A 16,473-nucleotide genomic window follows, 5' to 3' on the forward strand; every position below is an offset into this window, starting at 1 on the left:
CAATGTGGTCTTCTGTTCATACTTTTGCAAAACACTATTCTTTAGGGGTTCCTGGATTCTCAGTCTTCCACCTCCCTGTCTTGAGTTCTGGTAGTCTACCCACACATCTTGGGTTACTGCTACAATGATCTAATGAACATAGGGTAACTATGTAAGGAAACATACCAGAACAGTAGATGCTAGAAATGCTCATTTGAAGAATGGAGACTCTCCCTTCATTTCCTTTTTTGTCCTATATATATATATATATATATATATATATATATATATATATATATATATATATATATATCTACATACACATAGACAACTACGGTTATTTGATTTACAGCACACTTAATAAAAATACAGTGGTGCATTTCATTTAAAACATTTCATCAAAATCATAAAATAAAAATTAATTTCAATGAAAATATCACATATGCTGAATATATCTCAAAATGCCTTTTTTTTTTTTTTTTTTGCAGAGGCAAGATCCCCAGCACCCCCCACTCCCCCCAACTTAAATACACTAAACTCTTTAGTCGTACAACTGCTGTGAAAAGAGAATATTCCTGACAGAGTGAATACCTGCTGGTTCACATACACAAACTTCTAGACATGGAGGTACAACATAACAGCAAGGAACCAATAGCGATCAACACTACTTGGATTTTAATTCCAACGCTCCAAAATCATACCAACAGTCATTTTATACAGGTCAACAGCTTTCAGTCAAATGTGACTCAGTCATTTGCTGTTTAGTTCAAAGGATCCACTTTTTTATGATCAAATGAATCAATCATATATATCAATAGAGAAGGTTGGATCTGATGAAGCTCTGTTAGGTGAATGTGCTTTTTAACACTTTTTAATTAGAAAAATTCAATTTCTAAACAAGTTATAAGGGCTTGATTACTTTGAAGTCTCAACTGAGACTGGTTATTGGTTCTGTTTTTCTTAGTTTTAAGGAGGCTCAGACAGCAACATTGATGTTCAGTAAGTACCAGTTTTCCCCTGCATTATATATGTGTGTGTGTGTGTGTGTGTGTGTGTGTGTGTGTGTGTCTGTGTTTGTGTGTGCACGCGTGTGTGTGTCTGTGACTGCGTGCGTTTTCCTTTTCCTAGCACGGAGTTTCATCTCAGGGGTATAAGCCTCCCTTCCTGAGGCAAAAAAGCTCTGAAAGCTTTAGCACCTGAACCACTGACTTATGCAGCTCTCCTCAAGTTAACAGAGTTTAATTAGGGTGCATGGAAGGTGTTCTGAAGCTTTGAATACTAGTTGGTGGTCATATTCTTTGCAGGATATGACCCATGCGGCTTAAACTACTGCAACAGTGATCTATTTGAGCATCTACTGTTAGGGTAAGTTCACTTACAGAAATGTACTTTCTCAGTTTTGCACATATACTTTGACATTCTAATGTAACACCTGTGCCAAGACTGTGGACAGATGCCAGACATCAAACTTTAATGACTCAGGGAAGGGGCAAGTGGCTTTGTACAAGACCACTAAGAAGAAATTAAGATGGAAGACCGTCTGTAAGCATGGGACCATCATTGGAATGTTGGGTGCTAAGAGAATAGAGTAATAACAGTAGAATGCTAAGAGAATAGAGTAATAACAGTAGAATAGACTGTAGATCTCTGGAAAGTTGCAAAGTGCCAGATCTACTACTGAATACTTGGTAAGAAGAAAACATTAGGAAAAGATGAAATGGAAATAAGATAACTGTGTGGGATTGCAAGCATGAACTGGAGTGTGTACTGGGAAACAGGCTAGTTTAGGGAAGGAAAAAGGAGACATTGATGCATGGGTGAGAGGTGCAACTGCATTAGAGAAGCACTGGGGATGACACACTGTGTGGCATTTATCTCTGAACCTGAATTAAAGGACAGATATTAATTTCTGAATGTTGATTAAGCACATTATGTCCCCTCCAAAAATACCATCTCCTAACAGAACCGATTTTTTTCCTGCTGCCTTACTTTATAAATTTTACAACGGTTAAATAAGTTTGTTAATAGGAAACAAAATGCCATAAATTGTTGCTTAGAAGGTTGACTGCCAGATACCTGGAGTAGGGGGTCTGTCTTTAAGCATGCTTAGTGGTATGTTTTCATCTTCTGAGAAACTGCTGTCTTGATTTGGTTCAAAGTCTTCATCAGCTGCCATGATTTCCATCAGCTTACTCACTGCACCACCCTTTCCACGGGCCTGCAAAAGATAAAATGGAACATGACACACAGCATTAGCTAGGTTCTCATGAGAATTTAGTTCAATGACCGAAGCCATGTCCAACTGCCTAGCTGAAAAGAATGTCTCATGAAACCGTGAAATTAATAATTAACTACTAAGAAGGGGAAAAAAAAGTTGTCACCAGACCAAAAAAAAATACAAGAATCGTACACCTTTTGTTTTATATTACGAAGTACTGCTTTAATGAAGCAGAAATTACTCAAATTTATTTGAGGACAGCTATAACTTAAAAATGGGAAAATGTCTTCTTTTTATAAGCATAAACATTAAAAAGGGGAGCTCTAACAGCTTTCTGAAATTCCCTTTCAAGGCCTACACAATGCCACCTGTAAAATTCAAGAGACAACCACAAAGAATGAGGAAGTAAGGGGCAAAATTCAGCCTACAATTGTTCTGAAGGCATATGAAAGCATGATCTGAATTCAAATCCTCTCTCTCTTTATAAGAATGCAGTATAAGTTCTGTTGATAAGGGCAGTGATAATTTACCAACAAAATGACCGATCATATTTTTCGTAATCTTATTATTTGTATTCTCCTAAGAAAGTGGGCAGATGGCCATCAGATTTGCCAACTTTTAATATTTAGAAATTTCTTGACAGTTTGTTCTGAGCTGTCTTTTGTGGCTTTTGCCCATCCAATACCACCTCAAAGAGGGACTGTGAGCTGCCTCTGGGCTCATTTTCTTTTGTTTAGAATAAAAAAAGGTCCCTGCCCTTAGACTCTTTAGATGTTCAAACAAACTGCTTTATGGACATTTGGGTTGTAATGCCCTCTCTCTGGCAGTTTATCAGAATCCACTCTCTGTAGGTCTGTGGATATGAAGAACTTAACATCTGTGAGAGCAGGATAGTCCTTCATAACCACAAACAGAAGCTCTTAAGTTTTTCTAGTGCTACTGGAAGAGAAGGATCTCTGGGAATACTAATAAATTCTGCCTTTTTCGCTTTCTGGAGCTCAAATAAGAAAACTTTTGGGTTATTTTATTCCTCCCTTTGCCTTTTCTATATCTGTTTATAGTAGACAGAATGTGTGTGTGTGTTTCTTTAAGAAGTTAAAAAGTGCATCTTAGTATTACTTTATTCCCTGTTGTTAATGAAGGAATTTCCTGTCTGGGGTAGGCTGAACTCAGATTTCATAAGGGTTTATAACCATTTTGAAATGTTTTTTTTTTTTCTTGCATCTTTGAAAGGCTAAACAGTTTTTGCTATACTTTAACTGTTTGTCACCTGCATTCTTGCTTCGTGCTGCCATAATCATGAGTGAACTGCAGCTTATTTTGAAAGGAAAACTTTGTTTTCACAGTTTTTTTTTCACTGTATCATTGAGTAACGAGGTGAATTAAGTTACTTAATGAGATTTTAAACAAGTTATTTGTTTAAATCGTGATTCTGGTGTCATTTTGTTTTTGACAGGATTTTTTCTTAGGTTCCTATTGAATTCCTCACTTTAGGCTAATTTACACTGTTTTTATACATGTGGGACTAAAATTAGCCATTTACTGAATTTAATTGGAGGTTTTTGATAATCTGTAATGGTGATCAGTATAGCCACTGAATCACTGGCTGTTTCTTCAGTACAGTATTCTGTTTGTTTCTCTTGTTAAACAAGGGAACATACAGGGGATGACAGGGGATGTTATGCTTTATTTACTGGGGGTACAGTTTCACCAGTAGTTTTTACTGAGCTGGCTATTTTTTTTTTGTTCCCTCTATAGATGGACAAACTGTCTCCCCCCACCATCAGTCTTTACATAAAAGAAAAGAGGGACAGACAACCTCTGAGGTTGTACCAGTACTTGGTCAAGGTACAGAACAAAATACTGAAGGTGCAGAGGAAGTCAGGGGTGCAGAACCATGTGCCAGGGCTGACAAAGTTTCCCTCTGGGGATTCTCCTACTGTAGCGCATGCTAAGAGGAGACAAAAACCCACCATGTAGTTGAGCAATGGTCTCTTCCTGATTTCCCAACCAGAGATGATGGCAATGGCTATAGAGGTCCACTGCTCAAGCAGTTGATTCTGGGGTATGTTCCTGGGTTACAAGTAATGCCAGTATTTCCACCCTCATTTTTTCTGCTTTGGATCCTGATTTTGAAGGGGATCATGTGTTTGAGGGTTTGGACATGCCTGAATCATATCAGTTCATTTCATCTGATGAGTAGACACAGGAACCCAAACACGTTTTCTTTTTTTACGGATGTATTTAATTGGGAGCAATCTTCTGCTGCACTTGAGATCGTCAGGGTCTATGATCTTTTGGAGGATGAGGTTCCTATTCTTCAGCCAGTTCTTCCTGTGATTCTGACATTGGAGGATGTTTTTAAGAAAGTTTACAGTTCTCATTTGCTTACTGAGACTTTCCCTAAAAAACTGTTGAGGAAATTTAGGGTTTCCTCCATCTTGTTGGGTCTCTAATGCCCTTTTGTCTTCGGACCTCTCTTCTGTTGTCTCCAATTACAATTTCTAATAAGTCAGTTTTCTTCTAATCCAGTTCCACTAGAGAAACTGACCAAGGGGCTAGAATCTTAGGGGAAGAAACTGGTGCAGTCCAGTAAGGTAGTGTTTAAAATATTTAACTATCAGAGCTTTATGTGGAAATTTGTTTTCAGATGCATGAATAATTTAGAAGAGTTTGCTGCATAGTTGCTGGTTGAGCAAAAGATTTAAGTCACAATTATTGTTTTAATGTTTCTCGGGTGTCAAAAATGCTTTAGAGTATTTTAGAAGGGGGCTGACACTTTCTAGAAATGCAGCTTTGCAGTGGTAGTGAGGAGGTATGCTTGATTGCACAGTCAAAATGTTTCTGATAACTTAAAATGACATTTTGAATGCTATTTTGTGTATGGTACTACAGCGAATCCAATCCTTAAACACTGAGATGACAGAGGTAAATCGATGCAGGCTGTGTCAAAAATATTTAATATTCCTAAATTTTCCTCCTTTAAACAGGATAATTTCTGTCAGTTTCTTAAACAGAAGTCTTAGCTTAACACAAACCAAAGTACCAAAAGGAAGCAGCAGGATGACAGATCCACCAAGTCCAACAAGAGGGGTTCCTTTTTCAGAAAGGACTCCGCTCCCAATTTATGACCATGCCAGAACAGGGTACCCATCTGTTTCAAGTCTCCTTCTGGTTGCTACATCTCTGAAGTTGTCTCTCAACAAGGTAGCATGGCCTTCAGTGGTTTCCAATAAATAGGTCCTCAACATTGTGAGCAAGGGTTACTAATGGCAGTGGAAAGACCATCCTCCTCCTTTCAAGGGCACTCCTCCTCATCCACTAGGCCAATTTTTGGAATTTCCTCCTGTTCTCCAATATATGCTGAACTCTTGGGGGGGGGGGGGTCACAGAACTAGTACTTCTTTGTGAAAGAATAGTTTTGTACTATCTTACCATAACCATAGATGTCCTCCTCTTCTATGTTGCAGTATTCTTTACATGTGGGAAGTCCTCCACCCAAGCGACACAACGTCCAGCCCGCATAAAACAACTTTTAGCTACTGCAAGGTACGTGGAATGCCGCATGTATGGGCTGACAATGTCAGCCATAAACGGATGTCTGCACATACAATCCTCAGAACTCTTCTGCCTCCATTCGGAAAGCTTGACTCGTACGTCAGTCTGTTGCCTGACTCTGTTGGTTGCTGCCAGCTTTCAGTTAAGTGCCCCATTGGGGATTTATTTCTTTGCCTTTTGTAATTAGTTCATGTCATCCAATAAGGGCAAGTGTAGGTGTGGAAGGCAGATTCCACTTAAAGATAGCCACGATCATTGTCATTTCTGTTTAGGCCCCAATCACGGCTATAGGTCTTGTTCCATCTGTTAGGCCTTTGCCCCCAAAACTTTGCGTATCAGATATTCAGCTTTGAATCTTTACTTAGAGAATCAACAGCTTAAATGTCTGGCTAAGGATGTTATGGAAGGTTCCGCTGGTCCTTCGACTGAGCTGATTTTGAAGAGGAAGTTTAGCAATCCTAATCCTGAACCTTCTTCGGCTGCACCTCTTGCCACTGACGTATCCCTCAAGGTTTGTGAAGATGTAGTGTTACGTTTGTAGGTTGGGTCCAGTTCTTCAGTGATTACCTCATTAGAAGCCATTAAAGAATCTGCCCTAGGCATGTCCTCAGAGGCAGCGCAGATGTCCATTTCAGAGGAACAAGGGGAACTAAGGCTCATTGTGCTTGAGGGCCCTAGAGACGTATCTCCTACTCCAGTTAGGGAACAGACTCCAGAGTCAATTGCAGAATTCAGGCCTACATTGGCTTCTTCCACAGCTCATCATTCTGAAATGCATGTTAAGAAAACCAGACACACTCAAGCCACTTCCTCTCCACAGAGGCTGCTACATGGTGTTCTGTGGATACTTTCAAACTTTACAAGCTGGGACAGCATTTCTAGACAGCATTTCTAGATCTAGAGCAGGCTTTGCTAGAGCCACTCTCCATGGCTTTTGTTGAAAGCTCCTCTGCTCCTTCCTCCTCCCAGGATTTTTATTAAGCTTTGGTACTCTCCCATATGTAAAGAATACTGCAACACTGAATAGGACGACATAGAATAGTTGTGTAAAATCTTAACATAACCATAGATGTCTTTCTCTTCTGTGTTGCAGTATTTTGCAAGAGGCAGCATGGGTATTCTGGATGCCATAAAACCTACAAGTCTCAAACTCCCTGGCTGTAATGGAGGAGAGAGGCACAAGGTTTTCGAAGAAATAAGTGAGGGATCAAATCTTGTCTGCTGGTGGAAAAGGCATCATAATGTCTGTTCTGAACCTGCACCCTAGGAAGATGTGGTCTTGTGAAGGGGACAGGGAAGATTTTTTGAAATTTATGGTGAACCCCAGACCTTGTAGGAAAAGGATGGCAAACTTCACATTTTGAGTCAGCTGTTCTGATAGGAGTCAGAAAAAGAAGATCGTCCAAGTACAGATATACCTGAATGCCCCTGACCCTTAGGTAAGCAATCATAGGGGCCAAGCACTTTGTGAATACCCTTGGGGCAGTTGAAAGTCCAGAAGGTAAGGCAGAGAAATGAAAGTGCAAACAAGCCACAGAGAAACTTAAAATTTCCTGTAAAGAGGATGGATGGGGATGTCAAGGTAAGAATCTCTGATGTCTAGTGAAGCCATGTAAGACTGGGTGAATCAAGGGAAACAAAGTCTGTAAAGACAGCATGCAGAAGGGCTGGCGCTTTTAGGACTGTGTTTAAGTGGGAAAGATCCAGGTATGGTCTCCAGGGACCATCTTTTCTGGGGACTAGAAACATTCTTGAATAAAAAACCTCTGCCTCTGTGGTCCACTGGCACCTGTTGAACTGTGCCTTGAGGAAATAACCTTTTTTGAACCTGTGGAAACAAATTCAATTGGTTTGTAGGGGGCTGTGGAACTGGGGGGGGGGGGTCCCAAGTCAAGAAATATCCCTGTCACATGATAGAAAGAACCCAAGAATCCTGAGTGATCCTTGCCCAAGCTGGAAAAGAGAGAGACAGTTGGAGATACAGGGGTAACAGTTGGAAGAAGCTGGTAGTCACAAAATACTTGTCCTGGCTGGAAAAGACTGCTGGGAGGAAGATGCAGAGCTAGTAGACTTAGATTTTGGAGGTATCCTAGCAGTCTTTTTAGGTCTAGAAGAAACGGAGAAAGAAGACGAGCACGCTGGTCTTCTAACAAAAGATGTCCCTGAAGGAAAATTCATGTGAAATTTAGGAATAGGAGATTTATTTTATTTTAAATTTGTTAACTGGGTTAGTCCAGCTGAGCGTTTAACTCGTTTTCAGTGGAGACCAGAGGAGAAAAGCTCCGCAGTCAGTAATAGCATTTTACATACAATTAATAAGAAATTTTCATTTCCATTTGAAAATAAAGAGAACATTTACAGTAATAGTACAGAGATACAAAAAGGTGCTTCAGATCTTGAAGCTCATTTCCCTTCTCTTGCTGTAACCACAAGAGAGCAGATTGACCTAGAGATGCATCCAACAATTTTGCTTTTATGTCATTTGGCAAAAGTTGAAGCCCCAACAAAGACTGTCTCCTAAGTACAGAACCAGATGCAGCTGTTCTGGAGGATGCCTCAACAGCATCATAACTGCATTTAATTGAGTGTCTAGCCACTTGAGAAGGAGCTGCTGAGAGAGACATAACTTGATTTTTAATGTCAGAATCTGGAAGATGAGAAAGAGCTTGAGAGGCCTGAAAATGTAGGGCCAATGAATACCTGGACATGTGAGTTTGGTAATTCACAGCTCTGATGGCCATAGTGGAGGAAATATAATTTTTCTTACCAAGTCTTTCCAGAATTTTAATCTCTATCAGAGGGAAGTATTTTTGAAGGAGACAACCTAGAAGACCTGCCTGAAGCAATGGAAAGAACTGCTGATCAGCTGAAGGACACATACAAGAACTTGCAGCCATCAGGCACCCTGTCGAGCCTGTCTAGCCTGTTTGGAGCAGAAGCCCGTGAGAATGAGGGGTTTTTATTCTCAAATTTTTCTGGCTCCCAAAAGAGAATGTATGGAGACCAGTATTGAACCTGTCCCTTCTAAATTCCTTCCTCCAGATTCCCAAGTACAAAATGCTCAACCTGCAGACAGAGCATCCTCTTCCTCCAGAGCACTGTTTCAAGGTGACCCTGGACTTAAAGGCTGCCTATCATATCCCCATTGCTCATCATTTTTGGAGGTTTCCAAGATTTGTCTCTAAGTAAAACTTTCAGTTTTCTGTACTGCCCTTTGTGTTATCCACTGCTACACGTGTATTTACAAAACATCTTGGCCCGGTAGTGGCTCACAGTCAGACACTGGGTATTCATATTTTTTCTTACTTGGACGACTTGCTGTTCTGTACAGATTCTGCATCCAAGTGTTTGGAACCAATAGAGAAAGTTCTGGCCTTACTTTCTCTTCTAAACTTCAAGATGAACCTCTGAAGTCATGCCTGACCCACCCTCACAAAGAGCACCTTTCTAGGGTATTTTATTGACTCCAATGAACGAGCGATTTTTCTGCCAGAAAAAAGTATTCTTTCTTACCAAGTGGTGTTTTTGCAATTTTCTAAGAGGAATCTCTCCCCAGCTTGACAGTTCTTTAAAATTTTTAAACTGAGGACATCTATTATTCTCAAGATACTACAGGCTTGTCTTTATATGAAAAAAATTCAATGTTATGGTTGGAATTGTTGGACACAGCACCTTCATTCCCTGGAAACCAAGTTGCTGGTGCTTCTTTTCAGATGAGAGTGTTGGAGAGAAGAGTCGAGTGTCAATCCAGGACTTCTGTTTTCTCCTCTGATTCCAGTACAATTTGTTCAGATTTGTCCAACTTTGCATGGGGAGCCATGTCAATGGGAAGGCAAGTGCAAGCTGCTTGGCGTCTCAAGGAAGCACGGAAGTGCATCAATTTCAAGGAGATGATGGTGGTGACTTGTGCCTTGAAGGTTTTTCATCACCTTTAGACCCTCGAGGTAATCACTGACAAAGCCACAGTTATGTGGTATCTCAACAAATAGGGAAGTACACGATCTTATCTTCTGTGCCATTTGGCAAAGATGGCCTTGAGAGCTGGCTTCTCAATACTTTGACTCTTCAAGCTTCTTACATCCCATCACAGAAAAACATTGTGGCAGACAGACTAAGCAGATCCTGGGCAGAATTGCATGAATGGAAGCTGAAGGCAGTCATTTTCCAGGATCTAGTCCAGCTGTGGATATGCCTCAAGTAAATACATTTTCCTTTCAAGATGGACAGAAAAATTCTGTTCCAGACATGCTTGGAGGACAGACATTTTCGTCCCCCCTGTTATATCCTACCAAGGAAAGCAGTAGTGAGCACTGTTTTTCCTCTGATTTAGAAGACACTTCTCAAAGTTCAGAGAATAATGCCAAAGTTCATGGTGGTGATACCCTATTGGCCCAGGCAACCTTGGTTCGCGCTTCTAATGGTAATGGCAAAGGACAATCACCACAAACTCCCTCATACTCTGGACATGTTCACAGTCTCAGAGGTGACTGGTTCACCCCAATACCCAATTTACAGAAAATTCAATTAACAGCTTATATAATTCAATTTTGACTCTCTTTAAGCACCTCCTTCATTAGGATGTGCAGCACATGCTAAAGGATGCCAGAAAAAACTGTTACTAGAAAATCTTATGCATATAAATGGTTGAGATTTTCTAAGTGGCACCTAGACAGGAATGAATGGTACCTAGACAGGAGTGGGTGGGTCTGTAGAGGTTATCCCCCTGGTTTTGACGTAGTTGTGTGAGCTACTTCAGACTGGACTTTTCTGTGTGCATTTACTGGCCATCTCTGCTCGTCTGCCTCTGGATCCTTCTCTTTCTTCTCTTTTGATAAAACCGTTTATGAAACGAGTGTTGTATACGAGGCACGGTTACAAGCCAATTCCTCCATTGTGGGATCTCAGTTATGTTCTATAAAAAACGACTGTTCCATTTTGAACCAGAAGTTCACTCTGACCTTAAGGACTTGACATGGAAAACTGTTTTGCTTATTGCTCTGACATCTGCAAAGAGTTTCTAACTGCAAAGTCTCATAATGAGGTACCATTGTTTTGTATTCCACAATGATATGGTTGTGTTGCACCAACTAATCCTTTTCTTATGCTGAAAGTTTCAGAGCTTAATCAGTCCATCAATCTCCCTGCACTCTTTCCAGAACCTAAGAATTGGGGAGAGAGAATTCTTCATATCTTGGATGTGCATCAGCAGCTCAGGTACTACCTTAACAGAACAAACTCTTTAGGAAGACTGAAAGGCTTTTTATTTTCTTATATGGGGCAAAAAAACATCAAATTGTCTCTAAGCAGACCGTTGCACTTTTGCTGTCCTCTGGTATTGTTCTTTTGTTACGCTCACCGTGGCATGGCAAATCCAAGCAAAATTACAGCACATTCCACTAGGGCTTTTTCTTCTTCTGTAGCATTTTGGAGAGGGATGGACTATAGAAGTATTTTTGAGGCAGCAACTTGGTCCATATATTTAAGAAGCACTACAAACTGGATGCTTTTTCGAGATACAGAGCAGGCTTTACGAGAACCATTCTTCAGGGGGTTCACAGACCCTTATCCTTCCCTCCTCCCAGACTGGTTAAACTTAGGGAATCTAACAAATGCCAGTAAGGCAGTGTGTTTGTTGAGCACAGTACAGTTGCACAAGTTCCACTTACCCGTAACAGTAGATGCTCATAGAACAAACTGCATTTCTGACAGTACCCCTTCACAATCCCCCTTTTTCTTAGATGTATGCATTTTTTGTTGGCGATTACTATTTTATTTAGTAGCTTTTATTGTGTGGCAGTGTTATTTTTGGTTTGAGTCATTTGGTGTTCGCAAAGTTTGTTTTCTCAATCTGCTCTTCCTTTAGGGCGCTAGAAAAAAATGAAGGGATGCAGTCTGTGGTTGTGAAGGACTATCCCTGTTCTTGCAGTTGATTGGCTCTTCATATCCTCAAACATATACAGGGAGGAGTCTGAAGCTCTGAGACAGCCAGGGAGAGGGTAGTAAGGCACTACAACCTAAATACTAATAAGACAATGTGCTCTATGATCCTCTGCTGTTACAGTTAAGTGGAATCTGCACACTGTACTTTATCCCCCCAGTATGCAGCTACTTGCAGGGGCTGCATTGCATTTTACTTTTCTATCCACATCCAGTTTAAAAATAAGTAGAATGAGCAGCTGTCCTAGCAATGAAGTGAGGTAGGATACTCAAGTTCTAGCCCTCTCTCCTTTCCCCAAATAATTTTGTTTTGTTATAATCTCCATTCTATACAACTTCTTGAACAAATGTAATAATATATCTGGCCAAAAATGACAGAAAACTGACTATTCTCTTACCACCTCTTTTTAGTAGCGGTCACTGGCCTGCTAAGTAGCAAGCAATGCAAACACAATCCTATGGACCATTGCTTAATTATGACCTCAGATTACCCTATGTGGAGTATGAACACTCACATTTCTGGATGGGTTATCTAAAGACAAGCTATTTGACTGACTCCTTTTAATTATAGCTGTATACTATCATTGTCCTTGGGTTTACAGCTGAAAAATCCACAAACAGCAGCCAACTTACTTGGTTAAACGATTAGAAATGCTGAACAGTTACTTTGCAGACTTTGCATCTGCTTTTTATTTGAGGGGGTGGGGAGTTAATACCTTGCTCTACAGAAACAAATCTCAAAGTCTGACTATATACACTTGAAAGCTCCATCACTCCTGTAAAACATGTGGACAGAACAAAATGTTGCTTTACAACAGTTTCATTCTTGTACTAAGTGCTTTACCTGCACCTATTAACTGCCATGCAATACGGCAAGTACAGTCAACTATGAAAGACTGCAGAAATGGTACGTCAGGTATGTCATCAAAAGTTGGGCAAGCCTGAAGGGTTCTGAGGTAATGTGCACCTATACTTCCCTTATGTACTTTTTGCGTTCTTTGGAATGAGGTCATGTCGGACAAATAGCATATGACTAATGTGCCCAAGCTTTAGTATTCTGGCCAGACATACGGCCATTCTTGGTAAGACATGCAACTTGGGATCCCTATCAGTTGATCAAACTTTCAGAAACTCTAATTCATATGGACAAGCCCATATGATCAAGTTTTTGACAACTCAAATCGTTTGTATGGAGATTGCTCTACAGCAAGGATTAGGAAATCTGCCATTTTCTTCACTGTAGGACAATCTCGGAGTTGGTATATATAATTTGCAGGGGGTGCAAGGGGGCTTGCCCCCCTGCATAAATGTAAAAAAAAATGTTTTTTTAATTGATGTTAGAGTTTTCAGAAACCCAATCATATGGTCTCATCCTTATCAATGGAGTATTCGTTCCCCTTTTTTCTGGGGGTAGAAAAATAATGTAGGCTGGTAGATGGTTTGATTTAGAAAAGCGTCAGTGACCACCTTGGACATGAAAGAAGGGTTAGTTCTGAGGGAAACCATGTCTGGGTGAAACATGTGGCTATTGAACCATTCCTCAACAGCCTGCAGTTAAGAGACCCTCCTGGCTGAGGTGACAGCCAGCAGCAAGTCAGTTTTCCAAGTTAGAAACTTCAGTTGGGCATAGGCTACAGGTTCAAAAGGAGGCAATGTCAACTCTTCCAGAACAAAGTTAAGGTCCCATGAAGGGGTAGCTTACCTTCTGGGCAGTCTGATGTGGATGACTCCCCTATGAAATTGGCTTAACAGGGGATGGGAAAAGACAGGTGGAAGATTAGGAATATGGGCTGAAATGGCAGATGCATGAATTTTAATGGAGGAGAAAGAAAGGCCTTTATCAACCAGACTAGCTAGGTAATCTAGAATGGTAGCAATCTGGGCTGAATCAGGATTGTGGTGTGCTGCTGGCATCAGATGGAAAATCTTTTGCACTTAGCGGAGTATAATTTTGTAGTGCTACACCTTCTGGATTCCCTGAGAATGTCCTGAACATGTTTGCTTAGGGTAAGCTTGTTCCTGGATGCTGTGGAATTATCCAAGCTGAAAGGCTGAGCATCTGTAGGCTGGGGTACACAATCCTTCCCTTGTCCTGAGTGAGAAAGGTTGACTCTCTCAGGCAGCAGCCTTAGGCGCTGGTTGGTTAGTTAGTTCACAAAGCAGAGCATACCAGTGCTTCCTAGACCAGTCTGTGGCTATCAGTATTGCCCTTGGGCCCACTTCTCATCTTTAGAAGCACTCGATGTAGTAGGAGGTAAGGGAGGGAATGCATAAATGAAGAGATGAATCAAAGGGAAGGAGAAAGCATCTTCTCCAAGTTGATTTCTGTTTGATCCTGAACAGAATCTTTCCAGTTAAGTGTTTTCCTTGGTGGTGAAGGGGTCTAGCTGTAAGACGCCCCATCTCTGGGCCATGCTGAGAAATACTTTCTGATGCAGATGCCATTTGTGGGGTGGGGGGGGTGTCCATCAAGTTTCTGCTGAGGTGATCTACTAGAGTATTTTGAGGCCCTGGAAGGTATTGTGCCAGGAGGTACAACCCTAGAGAGTGAGCAGCTTCCCAAACCTGCATCACTAGGCGGCATACAGCGCAAGAGTGGGTGACCCTGCTCCCCCACGCCAGGCTGCCTCTGAGGCATCTGTGGTGACAGCTTGGCCCTGTGAAGTGAATCTGAAGGGAAGGACCTGATTTTGGACACAAGCTTGTACCCATCATGCAAATGTCTTTGTGACAAGGAATCAGCTGTATTTTGGACATCAGGGGCTGAGAATGCTGGCACCATACATTTTCGAGGTACCACTGGAGTTCTCATGTGCAGCCTGGCCAGGGAACCATTAGGGTACAAAATGCCATGTATCCCAGTGCTCAGAGAAAGTCTCTAGCTGAGATACATTGATTCTGCTGGATTCTTTGAAAGTAGTGGGTCAAAAAGGAGACCTTTTTCTGGGGGGTAAAAAGGCTTTTTAAGTGACAAAACCAGGAGTGCCACTAGGAAAACTATCCTGTTGGTTGGAACAGTGTTGGATTTTTTTCAGATTTATTGTGAAGCTCAGGGAGGCCAGGAGATATTGTATAAACTTTAGATCCTTGTGAAGTTTTGATAGATTTGTGGTCTGTATTAGGCAATTGTCCAGGTAGGGATACATTTGAACCCCTCTGGTCCTGCAGAAGGCAACTGCAGGGGCCAAGCACTTGGTGAAAATCCTTGGAGCAATAGACAAGCCAAAGGGCAGTACTGAAAATTGATATGACTAGAACTTGCTCTAAAGTGTAGAAAGCCTCTGTATAATTCCTGAATTGGGATGTGCAGATAGGCATCTTTTAGATCCAGAGAAACCATAAAGGCCTGTGGGGCTATCATGGGTAGGAGTTTTTGAAGTCTCAACATTTTAGATTTTGGAACCATGAGAAACGATTGAGGCTGGACAGGTCTAAAACAGGATGACAAGAGCCTTCTTTTCTGGACTAGGAACAGCCTGAAGTAAAACTCTGCCTTTTTGATGTTATGGAACTGGTTCCACGATCGAGAACACAAAATCTGGACTTGAGAAAGGGACTCTCTTTTTGATTCTGAGGAATATCTGGATAGCCTGAGTATTTTTAAAGGCTCTTTGAAATTGTATTTATAACTGTTTGAAATGATGTCCAAAACCCACTTGTCTGAAGTAATGACAGTCCAGTTTTGTTCGTACAGGGACAACCTTCTTCCTAGTCTTGTGTGTTTGTGTGTGTGTGTGTGTGTGTGTGGGGGGGGGGGTGAGCCACTGTTGCTTTCTGGCGTGGAAGTTTCTGAGGTCCTTTTCCACTGGGTTTTCCTCTGTCTGATTCTAAACTGGGAGGGAAAGGACCAGTTTTTAGTGGGGAAGATCCAACTAAACCTAAGTTGTCTTTCAGTCTGTATGGACTTAACTTTGTGCACAAAATTATTTCTTCTAGTTAAACATGATATAATCTTGTGAAACCTATAATTTGTATTTTTTAGACTACAGAAAATGGCAAATACAATTAATATACTTGTAATAAAAATAATTGTAATAAAAATGTAAAACAAACAGAAGCAGTACTGACTGATAGGACAACTCTTTCAACTTCAATATTAACCCATTACATGAAGATTAGTTTTAACTTGGTTTTCAAGCATAATATTGCAACATTTTCAGTGGTGGCAAACTGTTTTATACCACATTAGGTTACATTTACACATTCTTAAATTCAGATCAAATTAAGTACGTGTAACAATTACAATGCATCACTGAAATTTACATGGGCAAATCAAGGGCTTTCCTTTTAAATGCAATTTGATCTTTGCTAAAACAGTTGGACCACACTAGTTACTTCACTCTCCACCTGGAACTATTATTGAAAAAAATGAGGCTGCATTACCTCCTTCTTTGCATCTTTAATCTTCCCACTTCCTTTATTCTTCTTACTTCCATTAAGGGGGCTTGCCAGGCCAACACGATTTTCAGATGGTGTAGCTACTCTTTGAGGAGATGACAAAGAAGTGGGGGACTCTTTTCCTTTCTTTTTCTGAAAGGCAAAACAAGGATATCAGTTACTGCTGTCATAGGACAATGTGATTACCATACAACTCCTCCATTTCAAGTAACAGTTACATTATGGTCAACACAGACTTTACTGACACACAGCATGCCTCTCAAATTCTTTGTCCACGAATTCAGGGCAAAGACAAAAATAATGGGAACGGGGGAACAATGGCCCCAAATCAGGGACAATGTTTTATTACTCTAATTCACTTTAAAATGTTAACATAACAGGAT

The 16,473-nt window shown here is 40.8% G+C and overlaps 1 protein-coding gene across 1 annotated transcript in view; it reads right to left on the reverse strand.

Annotated features, from left to right (window-relative positions):
• Positions 1 to 16,473, reverse strand: part of TNRC18 (trinucleotide repeat containing 18) — a 725,141-nt gene that overhangs the window by 226,957 nt on the left and 481,711 nt on the right. The window contains exons 18-19 of the mRNA XM_044088920.1: positions 16,076 to 16,222; positions 2,056 to 2,197 (exon numbers count right to left, since the gene is read on the reverse strand). Coding sequence (XP_043944855.1) covers positions 2,056 to 2,197; positions 16,076 to 16,222 — 289 coding nt within the window. The remainder of the gene's footprint in view (positions 1 to 2,055; positions 2,198 to 16,075; positions 16,223 to 16,473) is intronic.

This window comes from Protopterus annectens, chromosome 12.part0 (genome assembly GCF_019279795.1).
Source record: "Protopterus annectens isolate FY-2018-M chromosome 12.part0, PAN1.0, whole genome shotgun sequence".
In the NCBI taxonomy this organism is placed as follows: domain Eukaryota; kingdom Metazoa; phylum Chordata; order Ceratodontiformes; family Protopteridae; genus Protopterus; species Protopterus annectens.